General features: G+C 36.2%; 1 protein-coding gene across 1 annotated transcript in view; it reads left to right on the top strand.

Moving 5' to 3' along the window:
* Nucleotides 1-22,189, top strand: part of LOC131156372 (uncharacterized) — an 80,358-nt gene extending 58,169 nt beyond the window's left edge. Inside the window, exons 5-7 of the mRNA XM_058110003.1 lie at nt 8,070-8,152; nt 9,774-9,835; nt 21,760-22,189. Of these exons, the coding sequence (XP_057965986.1) occupies nt 8,070-8,152; nt 9,774-9,835; nt 21,760-21,871 (257 nt within the window). The 3' untranslated portion in view covers nt 21,872-22,189. The remainder of the gene's footprint in view (nt 1-8,069; nt 8,153-9,773; nt 9,836-21,759) is intronic.
* The last annotated feature ends 3,259 nt before the right edge of the window (nt 22,190-25,448 follow it).

Genomic DNA, 25,448 nt, shown 5'->3' on the forward strand with positions numbered 1-25,448 from the left:
TTCATTTTGGGAGAAATCTAAATGAGAGAGAGATTAATGAGATAGTTCTTTTGACTGGGTTGCTCGATTCTTTTCATGTCCATTTGGGGAGTGATAATAGGGTTCGAAGTTTAGATCCTTCTGGGGAATTCTCTTGTAAATCTTTTTTCACCTACTTGAATTGTGACTACTGCGGATCCTTTTGCTTTGTATCCTTTGATTTGGAAAGCTAAAGCTCCCTCGAAAATAAAATCTTTTATTTGGACTGTGATACTTGAAAGAATTAATACCAATGATTTGCTTCAGAAGAGAAGACCTAATAAGACCCTGTCCACTGACATTTGTGTCCTTTGTATGAGGAGTGAAGAGACTCGTGCACATTTGTTTCTTCATTGCCTTTTTCCCATTGGCTATTTGGAATAAGTTACCTGTTATAGTTGGTGAAAATTGGGTCTGTCCATATACTTTGAAGCGCTTTTATACCATTACTTTTAGGGGTTTTGGCAAAGGAAAAGATAGGAAAGCTCTATGGCATCGCACCGTTATGGCTATTATTTTGTGTGTTTCGTTGGAAAGGAATGCTAGAATATTGAAAGGTGTGGCCACTGTTTACAATTTGCTTTGGAGTAGAGTGGTATATCTTGCATTGCTGTGGGTGTTGGCAAATGGTTTTTCTCGTCATGTTTCTCTGGAAGACTTGCAGCGCGATTGTTTGGGCTTGTTACATTGAGTTTAGTTCTCTGTTTAGGTTGCTTTCTTTGTAACTAGTTTCTATTGATGTAAAGGGGGGTTTTATTATTATCCCGGTGTGTTTTTATTTTTTATTTTCCTTTCTTTTTCTATTTTTCTGATGTACATTCTTCTCATTTTAATACAATTCTTTGTTTATCAAAGGGATTAAGCTAACAGGTTAAAGGATGGGGCTAAATGACATTACAAATGTGGTGACTTTGTTTGAACCCTCAGGTCTAATTGTTCAGCCTAATTAAATCTACACTTAGGTGCCCAGCAGTTTTAATGGGAATTGGGCTGGTATAATGTGGGGTTGAGAAATGCAGTGGAAATCAGCCCACTGTGCCATCGTCCATTGTTCTGCAGGATGAGCAGAGAATAGAGGAGGCAAAAGATCTGAAAGGGCTTGCAATGGTTTAGAGAAGGTGGAAGATCACTGCAACCTGAGTCCACCAGAGGTTCTGAGACTCTCAGGAGGTGTTTCAAAGGTCGGAACTGCGAGTTTTGATGTTCTGGCATACAACTTTGGAGGGGAATAGGGTGCTGGACTGTGCAGTGATGGCTTTTGAATCTGGCCTGGTCACTGATTCTGTAGTTGGGACCTGGATTTCATGGTTTCAACTCAAACTGAGCATAGCAAGGAACAGGATACACTACTGTGTTTACCTGTCATAGACCCTGGAACATGGAAATATTTGGGGGAGGGATTGTCCGATTGCTCTACTGCCATACAAGGTAGTTCCAGTGTCACCTTTCAAGGGTTGCGAGGAAAATGAAGTTCCTCATTATGCATCAAAAGTAGATGGGAACTTCTAACAGACGATGATAGAGTTATGTCTCCAACACAATTCTTTGGCGATGCAAATTTGCTCAACAAAATGGAGGTTTTGGGTGAATGTCAGGTTAATGGATCTGAATGTAGGTCTCCCATTCTTCTTATTGCCCTCAGGCCAGCATGGTTTACTGTTGAGCAATCATGCTAGCCAAACTAATCACTTTTTTGAGGAAGGTAACCTTTTTCATGGTTATATTGCAGCTAATTCATTCCAAGCTCTGTTCCTTCTTCAGGGAAGTTTAATATTCTAGGCCATCCTTAATCTAAGGGGGAATTTAAGGGCCTGTTTAGTTGTGGACAAACAGTTTACATTTTCCATTTTTATTTTCTAAAAAATTATAAAAAGTTAATTTTTCATTTTTCCAGCATTTGTGTGTGTTAGACTACCTCTTTACTCAAAAGCTTAAGTTGTTAGGTTGTGGGCCAACAATGTATATCAAGCTTTCACACTCCCCCGCACATGCAACCTAAAAGCACGTGGAGAGATAAACACACAATAGACAACACCCATTACGGGGAATACAATAACTTTTTTTTAAAACACGCGGGCAATGAGACTAGAACCTAGGACGTTTTGGAAAGTAGCTCTAATACCATGTTAAGATTTTTTATTAAATGAATGACCTAACTGAAGATATAGGTCTATAAATATCTATCCCTTTATTTATATTACATATCAAATACATTCTAATGACCATAATACCCTTTTATTAACTCTCACTAATTAACATAACACTAAGACACTTAATAGTACTACTAAAGTAACCATTAGCACTCCCCCTTAAGCTGGAGCATAGATATTGTATGGTCCTAGCTGGTTACAATAAATTTAACACAAGCGCCCCACCCCCCCCCCCCCCCCCCCACCAACCCAAAAAAAAAAAAAAAAAACAAAAGCTTTGATAAACAAATCAGCAAGTTGCATATCGAACTTCACGCAAGTGGTAGTAATGAGCTTCTGTACAAGTTTCTGCCAAACAAAATGACATTCAACTTCAATATGTTTAATTCGCTCATGGAAGACTAGGTTGGAGGCAATATGAAGAATAGCTTGATTATAACACATCAACTCCATAGACTGAGAATGTGGAAAATTCAATTCTTCCAACATGTTCTTCAACCAAACAAGTTCACAAATAGTGTGAGCCATAGCCCTATACTCTGATTCAACACTTGACCTGGCCACCATAATTTTTTTCGCCCTATACTCTGATTCAACACTTGACCTGGCCACCATAATTTTTTTCTTACTTTTCTACAAAATCAAATTACCACCAACCAAGATACAATACTCGGTTGTAGATCTTTGGCTGGAAGGCAACCCGACTCAATCTGCATCTGTATATCCCTGAATATGAGTGTGATCTTGATCTCAATATAAAAGATCTCTCCCAGGTGCACCTTGTAGATATCTCAAGATGCAAATTATTGCACCCCAATGACTTGTCCTTGGAGAATCTAGGAATTGACTCGCAACACTTGTTGTGAAGGATATGTTCAGCTGAGTGGCAGTGAGATAATTCAACTTTTCAAAAAGTCTCTGGTATTGTCTAGGATTAGGCAACAAATCACCCATATCTAAAACTAACTTGCTCTCCGGATCCATGCATGTATCAACTAGTTTGGATCCCAATAGCCCTATCTCATCCAACAAATCAAGAACATACTTCCTTTGTGACAAAATAGGTCTCGTAGAAGATGAGGATACTTCTATACCCAAGAAGTATTTCAATGGTCCCAATTTTTTTTTTGAAACTTAGTTTGTAGAAAATGTTTAAGGCTCTAAATACCTTGATCATCATCACCTGTACTTACAATATCATCCACATACACACCTACGTGATAAAGTATAATGATAAGACATAGAGGGATCCATTGCACATTGTTGAAGGCCAAACTCATGTACTAACAACATTGAATTGACCAAACCATGCCTTGGGAGACTGTTTTAAACTATATAGTGCGTTCTTGAGTCGACACTCTAAGCCAGCCTGACTCCCCCTAAGCAACAAACCCATGTGGTTGCTCCATATAGACCTCCTCCTCAAGATCACCATGCAAGAAGGCATTTTTCACATCTAGTGGATGTGGAGGCCAGTGATAGACTTAGGAAGAGCAGAAGATGATAGAGTAGTAATAAAACAATAATAGGAGGGTGATAAGAAGCCATAGCAAACATAATTGGAGATGGGATGTTGTGTACATGTGCGTTTACATTTCCGGACAACAATGGGAGGATCAACATCATGGGGAATATGATCATCAAACAAGGAAACCAAAGGTGTGGTAGTAGAAGCTAGAGGGGACTCTCTTCCTTGGAGCCGCTGTCATGAATACACCTGCAAAAGGACGACCGAAACGATTAGAAGGAATCAAACTGCATGTAGACACAGGTGGTTGATTGGATAAGGATAGCAAACTAGAGTCAGGAAGATTAGACAGAGGAAGAGACTCATTGAGATTAGAAGCACTCAGGGACTGAGTGTAGTATGTTGTAGACTCAACGAAGGTAACATTTGCAAAAACAAAGAAGCGATGCAAGTAGGACTATAACAATGATATCCCTTTTGAGTATATGAATAGCCCAGAAAGACACATTTTATAGTATGGGGATTTAACTTACCCAACCTGGGAGTTAGTTGATGAACAAAGGACACACACCTGGATATGCGAGAAGGTAAGGAAAATAGAGGTGAATTAGGAAAGAGAACGGAGTAGGGAATTTTATCACTAAGAATAGAGGACGGTATCTTGTTGATAAGATAGCAAGCAACAAGTAGAGTATCACTCCAAAACACTTTAGGTACGTGCATTTGATAAAATAAGGTGCAAATGATTACAATGATGTATCCATTTTTCCTCTCTGCAATTCCATTTTGTTGAGGAGTGTGGGCACAAGATGATTGATGAACAATACCAAACTAAGTCATATAAGTACTGAATTGAGTATTGAAGTACTCTTTTAGCATTATCGCTCTGAACTCTGAAGTATTCGAATTTACAAACCAAATTGAGCCTTTATTTCATAACAAAAAACACAAAATATATGAAATAACTCATAATGATCTTTTATTAAATATGGCCAAGTCATCCTTGAATAATCATCCACAAAGATTAAAAAGTATTGGAAACCCAACTTGGACACAACTCTACTAGGACCCCAAACAGAACTAATATGAAACAGCTTGCAGCCCGTTTATTGACTTGGGAAGCAAAAGGTGTTATGGCGATGCTTTCCCAACTGACAAGACTCAATCAAGACTAGACACAGAACTCAAATCAGGAACTAGACATTTCAACTTTTCCAATGAAAGGTGACCATGAATTTGAAGAGTTGTGGCAACAACACTGCAAGCGGTAGAAGGAGATAGCGGCTCAAAGCAATAAAGTCAACCAACTTCACACCCTCCGCCAATTGTCTTCCTCAGCTTCAAATCTTGAATGACCAAAAAATTAGGGAAGAATGTTATTGAACAATTCATGGATTTGGTAGTCTTTCTAATTGACATAAGATTGAAAGGAAACTTGGGAATATACAAAACCAAAGGAAGATAAATAAAAGAAGTGGGATTTACTGTCTCAATTCCCTTAACAACAATGGTGGATCCATCAACAAGAGTAACACAAGGTAAGTTTTTAGGATACTAGAGAGTAGAGAAGAAGTTTGGTATACCTGTGATATGATCTGTGGCAGCAGAGTCCATAACCCAAGGACTAGGATGAGAAGTACTGGATGACAGATATGTTGTTGGATTATCTAAGCAGGAGATGCAATGTGAAGAGAAGCTTTTGTGATGCTTGATACTACTGGAACTTGGATACTCTTCCTTTGACATAGATGTAGTATGTTGCGCCCCACTTGGGCCCAAAGGTGTGGGGTCGGTGGTGGCTGCATTGGCTGGCTCAAGGGTGTGGAGTTGACGGTGGCTGCATTAGCAACACGTGAAGGATTGTGGAGATCCCAATGCTGGTCAATAGAATGATTCTCTTGTCCACAATGAGGGAACTTGCAAGGAGTGCCTCTACCTTGTCCATCTCTACCACCACAACTGCTCGAATCACCTCAATGACTTCTGCAATTGAAAAACTAGAATCAGCATGCGTGGGGGAAGGTTGTCCTCTCAGAGCCAGATGCAAGAGCAGGAGAATGTGTGCTGAAGGAATCATGAAGGATGCAGGAATAAACATTGGCAAATGATGGCAGCTCTGCACTACCAAGTATTTAGGTTCAGACGGCCTCTTCAAACTTGGGTTTCAAACCCAGTAGAACCTGAAGAATTGTCATCTGCTCCCTTTGCTTTTGCATCTCACAAACATCAGCGGTTATAGGTTGCACGATGCTAAGCTCCTCATGAATAGGTTTCATCTCTCCAAAATAATCTGTGCTGCTCCTATCTCCTTATTGTAATTGAAAGTACTCTTGGGATAAATCACACGTGTAATGTTACTAGAGTACAAAAGTATCTAGATGCATGCACATCCATGCAATTTGGGGCTCCATCGAATTCCACAAGAGGGAAACAATCAAGGCATCTTTCCCGAATCCACACTTTGTTTCTCTTCACATCAGAACGACCAGATTGGAGCAAGTGATCAAATTTTCCTAACTCTGCTAAATAAACTCGAACAGTTGTAGACCACTGAACATAATTCTTTCCATCCAACTTTTCAGTTGTTATCTGTGGCAGCGATGAAGGAAACATGTTTTTGGGATTCATAGACCCCATCCCAACACTCACAAACCAGTAGCCACACCATTGTCAAATGCGAAGAACAATAAAAACTAACTGGGACAACCACAAATGAGGTAAACCAACGAAACTACTATGGATGAGGTGAACCACCTATGAACCGATATAACACTTCCACTTCCACAGCCTCTGAAATCAAATTATGAACACTGCCAATGCTCCAGGAGACCCACAAATGGCCTTTACAAACACCGAACAACAACTAACGAATTACTACCAGTGCATGGTTGAAAAAGGTTGGATCTTTGAGAAAAGAAAAAAACAATATGATCTAGGGAAGGGTTGAGAACATGCTGGAGTAAAAAAATAAGGAAAAAGTGGCCTGAAATAGTCTCTCGCGCTGGGACCATGTTATATTTCTAGTGGCGGCTGAGTTTGGGTTGTTGATAGGGTTTTAGTTTGGATCATGCTCTAGTACCATGTTAGATAAGCACTTTACCTAAAGCTTAAGCCATTAGGTTGTGGGCCAGCAATGTATATCAAGCTTTGACAGTATGAAATAAATGAACAATAAAAAATATTGGCACTATTTTCTTGTTTGAAATAATGTTATTTTTTATTTTAAAATTTTTAAATAATTGTAAAAATGCCACCGTGTTTTTCAATTTTTAAAATTGATAGTAAATATGGAAAACATTTTTTTTTATGCATAATTTTCTCGATTTCTAACTCTTTGCATGTGTGAGCATGTGATTTGGATCTCGGACTTTGAGTTGTGTGGATGTATTGAATTTCTTCCAAATCCTCCCAATTCCAAATTCAAGCCCCAAAATCCATTATCTCAAATGCTACCTTATGTATGTTTTTGAAAACTTGGAAAAAATAGTAAGTCTTTTTGTAATTAATTTGAAATCTAGAAATAAGAAATGAAAACTGTTTTGCACACATTAAACTGATTCTTTATTTCTACATTTTTAATACAAATCTTGAAAACTAAAAAAAAATAAAATTTTTATAATTATTTGGAAAACAAAAAAAAAAATGGAAACTGGAAAATGTTTTCCACAACTAAATGGGCTCAAAAAGGTTCTGGTTTGGGTGATGGAAGCCCTGATAGGTGGATTTTTTTCACTCCTAAAGAGATCATGTTAGTTAATGATTCATTGAATTGCCAAGGGGGATTGGTTTCTAAACGGGACGTTGTAATTATTGAGCCTTTGGAGGGTGGGAAGGACCATCCTCCTTTTGAAAGATGTAAACCTTCAGTTGGTTAGTCCTACTGGACACTGGGGAGGAGGTGAGGGTTCTAGTTTATATTAGAGGGTATAGTGGGAAGAAAATGGGGAAGAAAGAGAACTGAAAAGGCTTGAGTTATCCATAAATTGGACACCATGGCTCATGCAAATGGGTATGATAATGACATCAAAATTAAAAGACCATTTTGCTGTTCGGTAGTTTCTCAAAGACCAGAATGGCGTCTCAATTTGCCTGGTCCATGATCCTCTATTTGGGCTTAGACTCAAATCATGCTATAGCTAGTTCATTCATTTCACCACCCTTTCAAGATAAATTATGTTATTAGCATTAGCAGAGTATGATCTGGTGAGAGGCTTTGACTTTTTTATTAAATGTTTCCATTAGTGTGTAAAGTATTATTTTGTAAAAGTTAATCAAAGTGTGTGGGAGATCATTGAATTTGGTCACACCAAGACCTTGAAGAGGTGCACATGCATTTTCTTTATTTCCTACTAAACCTAATTAATGTGCACAATTCTGTCTAATATCCTTATTAATTTTGTACTTACAAAGTACATTGTGTTTGTTGTTTGCAGCCATTGGTGGTGCAACAGGACAGCTTCTTGAGCAGAACTCTCAGATTTTCAATCAAATTTCATCAAATATTGCAGCTTTTCAGGTCAAGTAAACTGTTTTGATTCTGCACTCAGTTCCAGACTCATGCTCTAAACACATATTGAAGCTATTATTTTGAATTTATTTATTTATTTATTTTTTAATTTTTACTTTCTTTTTAAAAGGACAGGATTTTTAATCTTGATATCTGTATTCAATAAAAAGAAAGACAATTCTCTGGATAATTTAGGTGGAACATTTGTTTGAAATTTACCCGTATTCAATAAATAGAAAGGCAATTCTCTGGGTAATTTAGCTGGAACATTTGTTGGAAATTTATAAAAAGGGAAAAAAATGTCCATCAAGTGCTTACAAGCAGACTGTTGGCTGATGCTTTCCCAGATTGGAAACGCCTTTTTTCTTTTGTTTTGCTCAATGATTAAAACCAGCAAGATGTGATTGCCTTGATACTGTTTTTTGAATGTGCTGAAGAAAAGCAAGTAAACTAATCAGAGCAAATGAAGAATCACTTGGCCACATACTCGTTAAGGCTCAATATATGTTTTGTGGTCCACAACCCAAAAACTTAAGGGTCTGTTTGGTATCTTTTTCATTTTCTGTTTTCGTTTCTGTAATGTGAAGAAGCAGATTATGAAAATGCCTGTTAACGTAGTCGGTTTTCTGTTTCTATTTCTATTATTAGTTATCATCTATTTTTGGAAAAATTGAACCAAATTTTATGGTTTCAATTGTTTTGGCAACCTATTGCTAGAGTAGTTTAATATCTAAAATTAACTTTTTTTGGACTAAATCATTCATTTTATGCATACTTTTTTATTACAATTAAAATAAAATGATCATATGAAATTAAAATATAATTAAAATAAAAATATCTGTAATTTTTTTTTAAAAATTAAAAATAATTAATTCCATTTACAATATATTTTTACTATTTTGCAATGGTCATGTACGACAAGATTGTTCTTGCCAAATGAATATTTAGATATAATAATTAAGTAAAATCATTATAAATATTTTTATTTTTATTATAATATTTTAATTTGTATTATTTTGTACTTTTATTTAAATCATATTTTTTAATTGTTGTTTGATTCAAGGACAAAAAATGAGTTTTAAATTTGTTTTAGTTTTAGAAATATAAACCAATTGCTGGGTTTTGGTTTTTAGTTTTGTTTCTAATTTTTGTTTTCATAATTTTTGATTTGATACCAAATGGCCGGAAATCTAGTCTTGTTGCCCACGTTTATCATGTGGTGCTCAAGAATTATCTTACATGCTATGTGGTGTTATTCATCATTTGTTTCCGCATACAATCAAGCTGCACATGCATTGTTATGAGGAGGTTCTGAGTTCTCTTTTTCTTGCCCCTGTTCGTTGGATGGTTGTTAAAAGTTATCATATTTCCTGTGATTGGTGTAATTCATGGTTTTTTTCCCTCGTACAACCGGTCTGCACATGCGGGGGAGTTTTAATTCTTGATATACATTGTTTGTCCATGTCCCAACGGCTTAAGCTTTTAGATGCAGCTGGCAATCTAACACTACCAGTGCATAGGAGTTCTACTAGGTGGTTACTTGATATTGTTAACAAACTAGCAGCATTGTACATTGGGCCTTACTGTTTATTAACTGTGCCAATTTTGTTCTTCTTTTGTTTTATTGTAGATACACGATAACATCACTCTCTTCTGCCAAGCTCGGGATAACATTCACAAGATCTTGAATGAGTATGTGTAACTTGTATATGCTTTTATATTTTGTGGTTTTTTTCTTTATCTATAATTGTCTTTATGGCAGACATGCATGCACACATCCTTTTTCAGTTTGTTCTCTCATATGCAGCACCTTGATTTATTTGTGTGATGGCTAATTTACTTCACTGTTGTCATCATAATCATCATGTTTTTTCTATCCTATGATGCTATAAAATGTATGAAATGCCTATCTAGATTAATTCTAGATCATAGTTATGCAAAGGCGAGGTTTGCATGCCAAGATTGTTGTTGACATTTCTTAAAAATTGAGCCATATCTCACATTTAATCATGAGATACTTTCTGTGATCTAGCATGGGGGGTCATAGGGATCACTTAGATGAGGTGAGGTTTGTAGGCCTAAAAGGGAAGGAGGGCTGAGTCTAGTTAAGTTGGTGTCTAAACACTGCTCTTTTAGCTAAATAGTTGTGGTGCTTCACTCTATATGAATCTTACCTTTGGCATAGAGTTAAGTGCTTGCATTGGATGAGAATGGGTGAATACCAATAGTAATTTAATATTTTCTTTGGGGAGTCTGTGGAGGCCCATTTCTCAGATTTATCTTTCTTTTACCCCTCACATTGAACTTGTGGTTGGGAGGGGGTCAAATATCTGCTTCAGAAAGACCCTTGGCCTGTTAATGTAGTTTTGTCCACTTATTTCCCTTATCTCTTTCATTTGAGTGCTGAGCAAAATAGAGCCACATCTTTTTTTATTGGGGATTTTAGTAGTCCTTTGGTTTCCTGGAATCTTAATTTCAGGAGACCTCTTTGTGATAGGGAGATGGAGGAGTTGTCTTCTTGCAAATCTTTTTTTGGTAGAAGGAAAGAGAGGGCAGCCTTATGGAGGTGTGGTTTACTGGTTTATTTGCAGTTTCATGGGGGATATGTGATGGAACTTAATGCATGGATATTCTCTGGGAAAAAAATTAATGGGAGCTGGTCTGGGATAAGATCCAGTTATAAGCATCACTATCGTACATTGTATTTGGTTTTTAAAGAGGAAATAGCTTTCAAGAAATTCAAGGAGACTGGAGGAATGCACTGGCTTGTTGAGTTTCTCCTTTTTCTGTAGGTTTTAGTTGTTTTTTTATGGTTTGTTCCAGATTTTCTTTGGGAGATATCTCATTCTCCCACTTGTAAATTCTTTTCCCATTAATATATTTTTCTTTTTCAATAAAAAAATATGGGCATCTAGGGTTAGACCGTTAGAGAAGGAGCAGGAGAGAAGAAGATATATGAAGGGAGAAGGAGAAACAGCAGTCCGCAGTCCTTGGAGTTGGGTACATATCCGGATCAGCCCTTTTTAAAATTCAGAATAAAAAGATTAAAAAAGGTCATAAAAACCCTTATGCAACACCACCTATTTACTAAAATGAAAAAAAAAAAAAAAAAAAGGTCGGCCCAGTGCACAAAGCTCCTTCGTATGCGGGGTTTGGGAAAGGAGCGGACCACAATGGGTCTATAATATGCAGTCTTACCTTGCATTGTTGCCAGAGGCTGTTTCCATGCCTCGAACCCATGACCTCCAGGTCACAAGGTGAAAACCTTACCGTTGCGCCTAAGCTCCGCTTCACCTATTTACTAAAATAACAAACAACAACAACAACAAAACCAATCCTTTAAGTCCCACTAGGTGGGGTTGGCTATATGAATCATTTTCTGTCAATTTATGCGATCTTGGATAATTTTTTTTGACAAATTCAGGGATATTAAATCCTTACTCACTATCTATTCCCAAGTTATTTTAGGTCTACCCCTACCCCTTCTATTCCCCCCCCCCCCCCCAACAGTAACTAACTCACTCTTCCTCACTGGCGCACTATGTGACCTATGTGGCAAGTATCCATATCATCTGAGTTGTCCTCCCCTTATCTTATCTTCTATAGGAGTTATACCTAACTTACTGCGAATATGTTCATTCCTTAATTTATCTTTCAATGTTATACCACTCATCCATCTAAGCATTCTCATCTCGAAAAATTCTACTTTTTGGATATTTTGTTTCTTCGTCGCCCAACATTCTGTCCATATAGCTAATTGGTCCTATAACTGTCCTATAAAACTTCCCTTTTAATTTTAAGGGTATTCTACGATCACAGAGCACACTGTTGGGCACATCTGTAAATGTGCACAACTATCTAGACATTATGACGTTCAGTTGCTTAGTGTGAGAATGCTAACAGGCTGCGAAAGTTACAAGCTGTGTGTTGGTTGTAGTGGATAATGTCAACCAATTGACATCCAATGCATCTACTATGGTTTTTTCATATCCTCCCTTTCATTTCATATGATTTTTCTTTCTGCACCTGCTGCTCATGCTTTATAACCAGCATTTTTATCTACTATGGTTTTTTCATATCCTCCTTTTCGTTTCATACGATTTTTCTTTCTACACCTGCTGCTCTAGCTTTATAACCAGCATTTTTACTCTTTTTCTTCTGTTGAGATCATTCTGTCCTCTTGCCTTGTTTGCGCACACACATCAGATATTTTAAGTGTCTTTCTTGATGGTTTAAACCACACGTAGTTTCAGCAATAGAATGTTGTCTTACGTATCTAAGGTTCAAAAAATTATAACAATGTATTATTATACAACAAGTGGTTCATTTATATAATGTGTATATTGCATGAGTCCTTGAAGTTTCACTGAGTTGCATATTATTTATATAATGGTTAAAGATTATGTTTAATATTTAAAATGAAACTGAGTTGCATATCATTTATATAATGGATAAAGATTAGGTTTAATATTTAGAATGAATAGCTGGAATCAAACTGGCCTTGATCAGGTCAGTTTATATGTACTCAAAATTGTTGATATAATTTACTCAAACTGACCTGATCAAGGCCAGTTTATCATTTTAAAGATTGTGACTCAAAAAACTGATATGCAGTTTATATGTACTCAAAATTGTTGATATAATTTAAACTGGGAAGTACTTGTAATTGAGAAGAACCAACTTTGATTACATGTGCTCAAAATAGTGATGATTATGTCAAACAGACTCCTCCCAATAAGTAAATCCGCAATATCAGAGGGAAGATTTGATGCTGATGCTGGCTCTGGTCACAGATTGGACTATTACACCGGGGGCTAAGGGACTATGAAGACCATGGAATGGAGCACTTCAGGATTTAGGAAGCAGATCAGCTAGAGAACAATGCTGTGGCTAATTGGCAAGGAAGAAGATGAGAATGTAAATGGCTTCGAAGGGATCCAACAGAGGCAGCATCATTTTTTAAAATATTCTGAGACTAATGTAAAAGATGGCAATGGAGACATGGTGGAGGCAGCGACGGAGGCGCAAGGCAATTTAAGTTGAAATTGCAAACCCTGTTAAAACTCAGACAACCCTGTCAAACATTGACAACCATGACAATTCGAGTTGAAATTGCGATTCCTGTTAAATAACACAGATCAGTCATCAGAGGCTCTGATACCTCTTGATGCAGGGCCAATGTCCAACAACATTAATTCTCAATCGCAATCTCACAATACAGAAAGACCTATTTATGGGTTTACATGGCTAGGAGAATTAAAAAACCAATTTAAGAAATAATAGTTCCCTGTTTCCTAAATAATAATATCCTAGAATCCTTAAAGATATGACAGTAAAAACTAGGAAAGTAAAATAGCTTGTGTTTGCACACTGCATCATAAAGTGTTGGTGCTTTAGAGCTCATTTGTCTCTCTCCCATTACGATTCCTCCAAAAATAAAAATCCCAAGAATGTTCCAAAGTGGAAATAGTAGTTTCGTTAAGAGTAGAAAATTGAAATAGAAGAGCGTACACAAGAGCCCAAGGTTCCTCCCCAGTCCAATGATCCTCCCAAAAACAGATTCTCTCACCATTACCGACTTTATACCAAACATTAGGAACAGGGACAATGCCCTTTAAGATACAAATTTCCAAGGTCTTGAGTGAGTTATACTGATTCCAACATTAGCAGCCTACCTGTTTTGTTGAAGTCCGAACTTACTTTGAATTACCTTATGTCAAAGAGAGTTAGTTTGTAATAGAGAGCACCATAACGACTTCCCCACCAAAGAAGTGTTTTTAGATGTAAAATTACCTAGACCTAACCCACCATCCCTTTTAGAAAGTGTCACAATGACCCACCCTACTAGATGATCTCTATTCTGCTCACCAACTCTAACAACCTTTAAAAAAATCCCTCATTAACTCCTCGTCTCCAAGCCATCCAATTCCTAGCAACTCTCTCAAAACTGGGTCCCAAAACAAATGAGCAGTCGATTGCCCCTGAGGGGACACCTAAATAGGTATTAGACCAACTCAGAGCATCACACCCAGCTGGACTGGCGAAAGAACTCAAATCAATACCTATATCCACAATACTGCTGCTAGAAAAATTTATTCATAACCCCCTCGCCTTCTTGAAAACATCTAAAATGGTCAGAGAAACTCAGAAACTGCTTATGTTCTCCGAAAGAAGAAACCAAAGATGCGATATGGATGATTCCTTATGACTCACCTTAATCCCTTTGACAAGTCCTCTGTCAACCCCTCTGTTAATCACCCTGCTTGTGCCTCTGCCACAATAGTGAGAAGGGGAGGGGATAAAAGGATCTCCCTGTCTTAAGACTTAGTCTCCCCAACCACTAAGAAAAAACACCAACAAATCGACTTCCTCCATCTCATCCTAAAACCTTTTTGGTCCATAAATCAATCCAAGAAACCTCAACTTATCTGATTATGGGCTTTTTCAAAATCAAGTTTCAAATCGGAGCCCCCCTACTTTTTCCTAACTGCATCCTGAACCACCTCATTTGCTGTCTGTTGAAATAAGTTTCTATAAAAATTCATAACCATACCCTCAAGACGTCAGGATCCCTGTTAACAAGCGCTATCATCCTCAAACTCTTGTATAAAATTCCTTCTCCACCTACCATTCGACACCCTATGAAGCAGTCTCATATTACAATCCACATCCTCAACCCAATTCATCCTAGATTCCTGCCCCCAACTCACCCTTTCCCTCAAAAGAAGTTGTTCAAACTCATTAGACAACTGAGGAGAGATACCCCTCTGTCAAACCATCTATTACACCTAATTCTTGCAAGATGCATTTTTTTTTTCTTGACCACGTAACCAAAAGCTTCCATGTTCCAGATTTGAACTTTTCCTTTCAAAAACTTCAATATCTTCATAAAACAAAAACCCTCCCAACCTTCCAAGTTACACTTCCTCACCCCTCAGAATGTCTTGACCACATATTCTCAAATCCAAACAGAGGTGGGTCCAACTTCGTAGGGTTAGACTCAAGAACTGAAGGACAATGATCAGAAATCACTCTAGGAAGCACTTGGGTTAAACTAGGGGAAGCATCCTCCTGCACTGTAGTTGATAAAATCCTATCGATTCCAGTGGCTACTGGCTGTAACCATCAACAAACCATGTAAATTGAGCATTATAAAGAGAAATAACCTGCAAGTCTGACTCCCTGATAGATGAGTCAAATCCCCTCAAACTAGAAGTAATCCTGAAGCTCCTAATTTCTTGTTAATAAATTTAATAACATTAAAATCTCTTTCTAGAGACCAAGTAAGAAACACAGATCATAAACGGAAGCTAGCTCATCCCAAAGAAAACCTGTCAACCAAGGACAATTAGGTCCCACACACCCAGGTAAGCCACTATGACCCCTGACCCTTGACTTCTAAAAGAACAGACGAAAAGAGATCCTACCAAAATATCCTCTTTGCCAGTGATCCTAGTGTCTCAAAAAAGCACAATGCCGTCAAGGAATCAGTAGTTGCTAGAAAAGTAAAACCCAGCCCTTAAACCTGGATTCCCAAATACTCCTAAGAAAACCTTCACCACCAAACTGAGACTCTTGTATCATAAAATCTGGGGAATTCTGGCCTAGAATCCCCTTAATCCTATGATGCTTATCTGTGCTCCCAAGCCCCTAAGTTTCCATCTCAACTGCTTCACCCTAAACCTTTGCTACTAGCACCACCCCATTCTCCCCCAATAATTGATAGTAGCCAAATTTTGCAATTCCTTCTCTACTTTATCTTTTTTTCGCTCAAGTCCTAGGGGAAACAACCACCTTCAAGTTCTGGCCTAGAGGATTAATTAATTTACACTCTATTTTATCTAGCAACTCCTGCAGGTCTCCATTGCCTCTCTCATCTCTCCCAGTGGATTTGGAGTCAATGTTCTTCCTTCTGTACCTCTCTTTTGAAAAATAAATAATCCTTTTTCAATTAAAACATTCACAGGCACAGGCACAGGCTGAAATACCTTTTTCAGAATTAGTAATCTCATTTCAAATACCTGGGAGTTCATGCACAGAATTAGGAACACCACAATCAGCTGAGGAACGTAGAGCAGAGAGATAAGAAGAGGAGTTTCCCAAAAAGATACCACCAGCTAAAATTCCCTGAGCCACAGGGTTTTCTGAATCTGTTAAAATCCATAATAAATCCAGACCAGTGTTCAGGTAGAGAAGAAACATTAAAAGCCCCTGGACCCTGTTGTGAAACGTCTTGCTTTTTCCCCCCAGCTCCATTATCAAACTGAATTTATTAGCTAAGAGTTCTGAGTCCACCACGCCCATGAAGGGAGGTCTTTGCATGTACCCGTCCGCAAATTCATGAATCTCTTTCAGTAGCAGATCATTCTTCTCATACATATCGTTGAAATCTTTTTCGAGTTCAGATTGATCATCCCCCTGCTGAGTATCTAACTCCTCCACTGGTTTAATAACAATGTTTAAAAGGCGAATGCAGAAGGCAAGTTGTAAGCCTTAAGGCATTGAGGCATAAATTTTTTGTGAATTTTTTTAGATAAAAGTATGCAAATAAATTACATATATTTTATAAAATAAAGAAAAATTAAGATGAACACAAATAAAATTTAAAATATATATAAAATATAACTTGTAAGCTACTTGTTGGTCATTCGAAAAAAAAAAAATGCTAACTTAAATTCTTTACCTAAATCATGATAAGGATAGCTATAATTACAAGTTCAAATTATTATAAAGATCTAAGATACAAATCTCAAGGGAAAGGTTGAGGTATAGAAATCAACTCATATTGTGATATTCTTTTTATATAAACATGTAGTTAAATTTTTCTAGTCAAATCTAACTTGAGAATTACAAACCCAAAATGTGTGAGCCTCAACTAAGAAGGCGCAAAAGGAGTGTCTTTTGCACAAATGCGCAAGTCTCGGCATGTAATGTGTTAGCCTTTTGGAATTTGGTATTTTGGATTGGAGTTTTTTCCATTTTTGATTTTTTTATTTAATAAAATATTAAATAATAGTTTGATGGGAACCTTTTTTCCCATTTTGATGCGTCCTAAGATGGTCCAGCGAGTTTTTAAGGAATATTCATTGGACCATCCAGCTAGTTTTTAAGGAAAACTCGTTGGACCATCCAGCGAGTTTTAAACAACAAAGCATTCCCTAACTGACATGTGGCACCCAAATCTCGCTGGACCATCTAGCGAGTTTTGCATGGATGTGTTTTTCCTCTCCCCCGGCGCCACTGTAGCAAATCCATCTCCGGCATGAGTCTTCGCCACTGCTGTGAGCCTTAAGCAACATAGTCTCTCCTTGGACCAGTTGACGGGCGTGCCGTTGTTGTTGCCGTCGTCGTCATTACCACCGGGGGACTTGATGGAAAATCCAGTGCAGTAGCGAATTGGGGTCAACGGTGACATCTGCTATCGGAGCACTAGAAATATTTTTCTCGTACAACAAATGAATGGCGTCTCTCAAAGAATCCCCAGTTTTGAGTTCCAATCATGGTCTTTCCACGAAATTATCGAAATTTCTGTTGAAATTTCCGGTTTCTGTCATCCTTGAAATCGAAATGGTAGTCGATTTCTGTCTTGTATAATATCCGTTGAAATTTCAACAAATCATCCGAAATTTATAGAAATCTTGAAATTTTAGCAAAACTTGTTGAAATTTGAACTATGCAATGAAATTTCCCCGAAATGCAAATGAGAAATTTTGGAGTTAAGTGAAATTTCTCTCTTAATTAATTTTATTTATTTTTATCGAAACAAAATATTATTACAAGTGCTTTTGAAATTTATGAAAAAGTAAATTTACAACAACATTTTATTTAACCATTCATGTCTAAATTATCATTATTTGTATAATAAATAATATTTAAATGGTTTATGAATTTCATTTGTATTAACTAATCACTAAATATGTTTAATGGACATTATCTTACAAATATGTTTGATGCACATATTATATTACAACTTCTCCACCTCATAGACAACATAGATGTATTTACTTGTAATGTATTAGTCCTAAAACTTAAATTGTTATGTCTATTAATCATTTTTAAAGCTTTATAAAATAATTCCATGCTTACTACTTATTTCCATTATTTTTTAAAATCGAAATCGAAATTGACATCGAAATCGAAATTTTCGTTGAAATTTCCGTACTTTTGGAGCTTCGAAATTTGAGTTGAAATCGAAATTTAAGACCTTGGTTCCAATACTTGAATAGTCAAGAAAATAATTTCTGTAGAATCCATCATCGATTGTCATCTTCCAAATAAAAATAATAATAAAACTAAGCGAAAAACACGCACAGATAGGTTGAAGAGGAGGATACCAGGTGGGTTGCAGATGCCAGGGATGGAACTGATGGGAATGTGGTTGAGAAAGAGCTGCAGAGCACTGCCAGAGTCGATCTTTCCCGCACTGGCGGGGTTGCTGGAGTCGTCGTCATGGAGATTGGAAATGAGGTTGTGATGAGAATCAACAAGCATCGTTAAAGGATCCATTGCATGTTCCAGTTGGGCCTATTACTAGGGCAAGATCCAAGAAGATCAAGGAAACACTTCATGGACTGATTCAAGATATTTGGGTTTATTCAAAAATGGGCCACTCCAAGTTTGGTCCAAAGAAATATGAAGGTCTGCTAAACTTAATCCAAGTTTTTTATGGAGCTTAAATGTGTTAATCTCCTTAATAATGATTTGCTATTCAAATAGGGGATTTGACTCTTTGACTTTTGTGTTATGTTTAATTTGTAATCATGCAAGACAACTTGTTTTGCTTCCACATGTCTTAATAAGTTGTTGAGCCTACCTTTGACTTTTGTGTTATATTTAATTTGTAATCTTGCAAGAAGTCTTAGTAAGTTGTTGAGAGTTGTTGAGCCTAATTTGTAATCTTGCAAGAAGTCTTAGTAAGTTGTTGAGAGTTGTTGAGAGTGGTTTGAAGTGTTTAAAGCTTTGTCTCCTAAGCTATGCCTATAAATAGCCTTCTCATTGTAAGAACCAATTCATGGAATAGAAATCAAGAAAAAGTGAGGATTTGTTTCTCCTTCTAGTTCTTTAGAGAACTTGCGAACTTATCAAGGATTCTTTCTTGTGGAGTTTAAATTTTATACCTTCGGTTCATGATTAAGCCATAATCATTGGGTCGGATTTTGTTACTTTATACTTTCGGTTCACGTTTCATTTATAAACGTGGGGTCGGAGTTTCCTATCCAAAATATGAATTTTAGCTTTCTTGGGCAAGTATTCCAATATTGGTTGTTGGGTTTCAATGCGTGTCGGTTGAGGTTCGCATCATTTGGTAAGTATTCCAATATTGGTTGTTGGGTTTCAACGCATGTCGATTGGGGTTCGCATCATTTGGTATCAGAGCTTAGGTTCTAAAATCAGGTTTACTATCTTTTATCTTTTGTTTCTTGCTATCATTCTATCTTTTTATCTTTCGTTTTGTTTCATTGTTCTTGTTTTGTGACGTGTACCAAATTGAAAAAAAAAAAAAAAAGTTGACATTGAAGCAATAGATACTTTCATTTGGTACTTATCAAAATTAATTAATTTTTTTTCTTGAATCATGACTTGTAGTTTCATTTCCCTCAAAAATTTGATTTTTTGTCCTCTTCCTTGATCCGTTGTTTCTATAATATTTTATTGCTATCAATATTGGTTTAAAATACTACATGGATTCGAGGACGAATCCTTTTGAAGATAGGGGGAATGATGAGAATCAACAAGCATCGTTAAAGGATCCATTGCATGTTCCAGTTGGGCCTAATACTAGAGCAAGATCCAAGAAGATCAAGGAAGCACTTCATGGGCTGATTCAAGATATTTGGGCTTATTCAAAAACGGGCTACTCCAAGCTTGGTCCAAAGAAATATGAAGGTCTACTAAACTTAATCCAAGTTTTTGATGGAGCTTAAATGTGTTAATCTCCTTAATAATGGTGTGCTATTCAAATAGGGGATTTGACTCTTTGACTTTTGTGTTATGTTTAATTTGTAATCATGCAAGACAACTTGTTTTGCTTCCACATGTCTTAATAAGTTGTTGAGCCTACCTTTGACTTTTGTGTTATATTTAATTTGTAATCTTGCAAGAAGTCTTAGTAAGTTGTTGAGAGTTGTTGAAAGTGGTTTGAAGTGTTTAAGGCTTTGTCTCCTAAGCTATGCCTATAAATAGTCTTCTCATTGTAAGAACCAATTCATGGAATAGAAATCAAGAAAAAGTGAGGATTTGTTACTCCTTTTGGTTCTTTAGAGAACTTGCGAACTTATCAAGGATTCTTCCTTGTGGCGTTCAAATTTTATACCTTCGGTTCATGATTAAGCCATAATCATTGGGTTGGAGTTTGTTACTTTATACTTTTGGTTCACGTTTCATTTATAAACATTGGGTCGGAGTTTCCTATCCAAAATATGAATTTTAGCTTTTTTGGGCAAGTATTCCAATATTTGTTGTTGGGTTTCAACGCGTGTCGGTTGAGGTTTGCATCATTTGGTAAGTATTCCAATATTAGTTGTTGGGTTTCAACGCATGTCGATTGGGGTTCGCATCAAGTTGTCTTACTTATCTCCAACTTGACCTCGAGTCCTTCATCACCTCCTCTATTTGCCTTGAACTCATCTTTCCGTTCTGCTTTTCTTCTCCCTTTTGTTGAAATTGGATTACTCTTCTTTGTTTCTTTCCTCCATTCTTCCTCTCTCTCTCTCTCTCTCTCTCTCTCTCTCATGTCTTAGACAAGTGTTGGAGGGAGCTTCTTACACGAATCTGCGATTAGCACGTGGGAAGGAAAGACAAAGCATCGTGAAAAATATTATAATTTTTAGGTCTGGCTGAAAATGCTTTATTATCACTGTTCATTAGTAATCAAGGTGCTAAATACAATTTTAATCTTTTTAAAATTAGATTTTTTATTTTTTATTTACTATATCCTCTTATGTTTTCACCTTCTACACCATGTTACATTAGTTTGCTACAAAGAAATTGTGAATAACGACATTATTGGAACACCATTCCAATACAAAAAGAATGTTTTGGAGGGGTAGCCTAGGCCGAATGGTGAAGTTGTTGCCGTGTGACCGAGGTCACGAGTTTGAGGCCTAGAAACAACCTTTTGCAAAAATGCAAGGTAAGGCTACATACCATAGATCCACCACGTCCACCCTTTCCCCAAACCCTGCATATGGGGGAGCTTTGTGCACCGGGCTGCCCATCCGGATACACAAAGAATGTTTTCATTTTCTAAGGGCATGTCTTGAAACCATGGCGAAATGGGCTTCTTATAGCATAGCATTCAAGGGTACCATAAGCTTGAGAGTGGATTGCAGAACATAGAAGCCATCTTACGTTTTTAATTATTACATGGGCTTCTTATTACGTTTTTAATTATTGTTAAACTAAAGATAACATAATAATAGCTGCATACAATCAGGTTCTGGCGAGGGCTCCTATTTTGGTTGGGTATCTAAACATGCCTATTTTATATCAAGTGTTTTCTTGACAGGTGCTTTTTTTGTGTCACTGACAGTGAAAGTCCCATTTCCATGTTAACCATGCATTAAGATAGCCTTGGAATATTGGATACATGGCTAAGTATATGAATGTTTTTGCAGCTTGAATGACATGCCGGAGGTAATGAGACAGATGCCACCTCTTCCGGTGAAGTTAAATGATGAGCTTGCCAACTCCATCCTTCCTCGACCTTCTTTGCAGAAGAAATCATAATAATGGTCTTTAGTCTTAGCATACTAACAGTGCTGCTGACCGAATCGCTTTGAATCAAATGTAGGAGCTGAATAAGCAGATCACTTGAGTCTCGGTCTCATTTTTCAATGTCATACGGCTCAAGTGCCATAGATTTCGACATTTCTGGAATATAAGAAATGCTGTTTGTTGCTGCCTTTGCTCTCTCTTCCCTCTTTTTCCTTTTTCTTCCAGTCTTTGTTTAGTGTTGTGAATAATTTGTTGTTTACAGTGGCTGTATAAATGTAAAGCACAAAATAAACTGGATTTCACAATAAATGCTGATGTTCTATCAACCAAGCAGGGAACAGGGCTCTTAAATTGTATTTTATCCACAAAATCATGTAAAAAGAGGAAATTGAATTTGATCTGAGACAAATGGGAGCATATGTAAGAATATTTTCTGCAGTCAAATCCAGCATAAAAGTGGCATTAAAATGTAACAGGAGTTGAAGGTAAATGTCAGTTAGAGGAAATACCTAGTTTAAGAGAAAAATCAGTGACCTTGCAACAGAAGCTGCGACAAATAGTAATCTGCTGCATTAAAAGAGAATATAACCTAGAGAACACAAAGTACAGAAACTAAGTAGAAACATTCTTCTATTTTTTTTTTTTTGATTTTTCAAAAAATTATAAAAATTTTAGCTTATTTTTTAGTTTTTCAATATTCACATTAAAAAGGTAGAAAATCAATATTTTATTTAAATGTGAAAATAATTTTTATTTTTTACTTCTAGATTTAAAATAATTACGAAAGTACATTTTGTTTACCAATTTCTCAAAAATTATATTAGTTAATCTTTGGAATCATAAATTTTGGGGCTTGAATTTTGATTTTTTGTGGATTTAGAAGAAATTTTATACATAATTAATGGTAATAAAGGTTTATTATCTAATTTCATGCTGTCATATGTAAAGTAAGAGTTAGAAATTTAGAAAAATAATGAAATACTTTTTAATATTTTTTTATATAAATTTTAAAAATTAGAAAATAAGGAGGCATTTTTGTAATCATCTAAAAAATTAGAGTTGAAAAATAAAATTATTTGCACAAGGAAATAGTATCAAAACTATTTATTGCTAATTTATTTTATACAAACGTTGTAAAATAGAAAAATTAGCTATTTTTTCAAAAATTTAAAATAGAAAATAAAAGTTTCCAAAACTAAATGGTCTCTTAGTGACCCATTTAGTTGTGGAAAATAATTTTCATTTTCTATTTTAGTTTTCTAAAACATATGAAAAAGTTAGCTAATTTTTTTTTAAAATTTTTACAACATTTATATGAGATAAATAAATAATAAGAAATAATTTTGACACTATTTTCTTCTTAAAATAGTTTTATTTTAAATTTTTAATTCTAATTTATTAAAAAATGCCACTTTTTTTTTTTTAATTTTATGTAGAAAATTTAGAAAACATATTTTTATTAATTTTCTGGATTTCTTGCTCTTACTTTCTATACAGAAGCATGAAATTTTTTATCTTAGACTTAAATTTGTATTGATTATATATAAAAAAGTCTTCTAAATCTACACTAAATACAAATTCAAGCAACATAATTCATTATTCCAAAAATGACCTTATACAAGTTTTGAAAAATTAGAAAATAATAATATATTTTTTTTTTTGTAATCATTTTGAAATTTTTAAACAAAATATAAAAAAATGTTTTATAAATTTTAACAAACTCTATTTTTTTTATTTTTTCAATATGAATCTTGAAAAATTTAAAAATAAACTAAAATTTTGATATTTTTTGAAAAATTTAAAATAAAAAAAATATTTTTCATAACTAAACAGGTCTAAAATAAGAAAACATTAGCATCCAAACACTTAAAAGAAAGAAACAATAAAGTCTGAACATTTGCACTGTGTCATGAACATGGAGATCTCAATGGCCCAAGAGGACACTTTTTCCAAAATTATCCCAAAGTGTTAAGGAGTCACACCCATGCGACGGCAAGACTACACCAAGTCCAACCCACTCCAGACTTATTCAAGAGAACACTATAGTGTACAACCCAATGGTCAAGTCTCATGGCTTGACAACCCTTAAGTCATCACTAAGGAACCCAAACTCAAACGGTAAAGGAAATAACTTGCAATCCAGCAGCATGAAGGATAACTCTCATCCTTACAACATAATCTAGGTCTTAGATGACACTGCCCAACTATATAATTGACGGCTAAGAAAGGCATACACCCAAACCTCTGGGCTAAGAGTACTGCATGATTCATTCCCAAATGGATCATCCATGGGGCTCCCAAACCTACACAGAAGCCCAAGATACCCCTTTAGGATGTCAAGAGCCCACTCCTGAGTGCTCTTCAAGGTGCTCACTCAGTACTCACCTAGATGCCAAGGGAGGTAGCCCGCTTACTTGGTTTTCCCCTAAAAGTCATGTATTTGAAGTATTCTTAATTATACATGAATAACCACTAGGGATCTAGTGATCATACATCTTAGATTTGAGAATATCACCATCAAAACTATTCGAACCAACCACGTCATAGTGACATACCAAAACCATCCCCATAAAAACCGTATAATCGCATCCAAGTTAACCTACCTTCCCTCCAAGTCAAAATCATATACCAACACCATGTAATAGGGTCATAGAACTTTAAGACCCTAACATTCCCCTACTCAATCTTATCAACATCCTCATTAATGAACATATGAGGAAGAACATACACGAACGAACTACTAGTTATACATATGGAACTCCAAAATAGGAGGCTTCAACAAACCACATTCTGAACTCTTCAAATTAGCCAAACTTGTCTCAAATCGCACGAAAGACTCGATCCCAATATGATCTGAAGTCGCTTATGGCACACATCTTTGGCCACAAGGTCTTTAATCCAAGCTCAAATTCAAAATCTAATGTAGCTTCCTCTAAACCACACTTAAATCCCTGATCCAACCCAAGACTTTTCACATCCAAGATCACAACTTAATCGCAAGTTGATTGCCAATCAAAACCATAACAGCTTTGAAGATGGAAACACCCTTATCAAAACTCAAGCTCACAAATCCTTGATACATATTTGTATATAAAACCTTGTAGCTAAAAAAACTCTTACTAGAGTTTCGAAGAGCATTCGCCCATTAATTCACGGAGCAAATGCTTTCTTAGAAGCCAAACTCATTCTAAAACCAATTGAGATTCATCTTAGTTCAGCCCTATAAGCAAACAAAAAATCTCATTTCGATTCCTACCAACTTTACACTCCAAGAATAGATCTTCTCCAAGTATGACCAATAATGTGCTTGGTAGTTAACCCACTAAGTAACCATCAAAGATCGAAACCATTACACCGTCGCAAAGCAACCACTCCAGAGTCTAATAAGACATAAATTCAAGATGAGTCCACCTTCTAGAGTCTCTACCCAAATGATCAATCTTAGAATCAGGGGTTACCACATCTAGTAAGCTAACCGGGCTTGATACTGATATACGTTCTGAAGGTGAGTCCTTGCCCAAGGAGTCTCATGAACACAACTCCAAAAATGAGCACCCACCAAGAAAACTCCCTAAAACATAAGCAATCA

Source organism: Malania oleifera, chromosome 5 (genome assembly GCF_029873635.1).
Source record: "Malania oleifera isolate guangnan ecotype guangnan chromosome 5, ASM2987363v1, whole genome shotgun sequence".
NCBI classification, from domain to species: Eukaryota; Viridiplantae; Streptophyta; class Magnoliopsida; order Santalales; family Ximeniaceae; genus Malania; species Malania oleifera.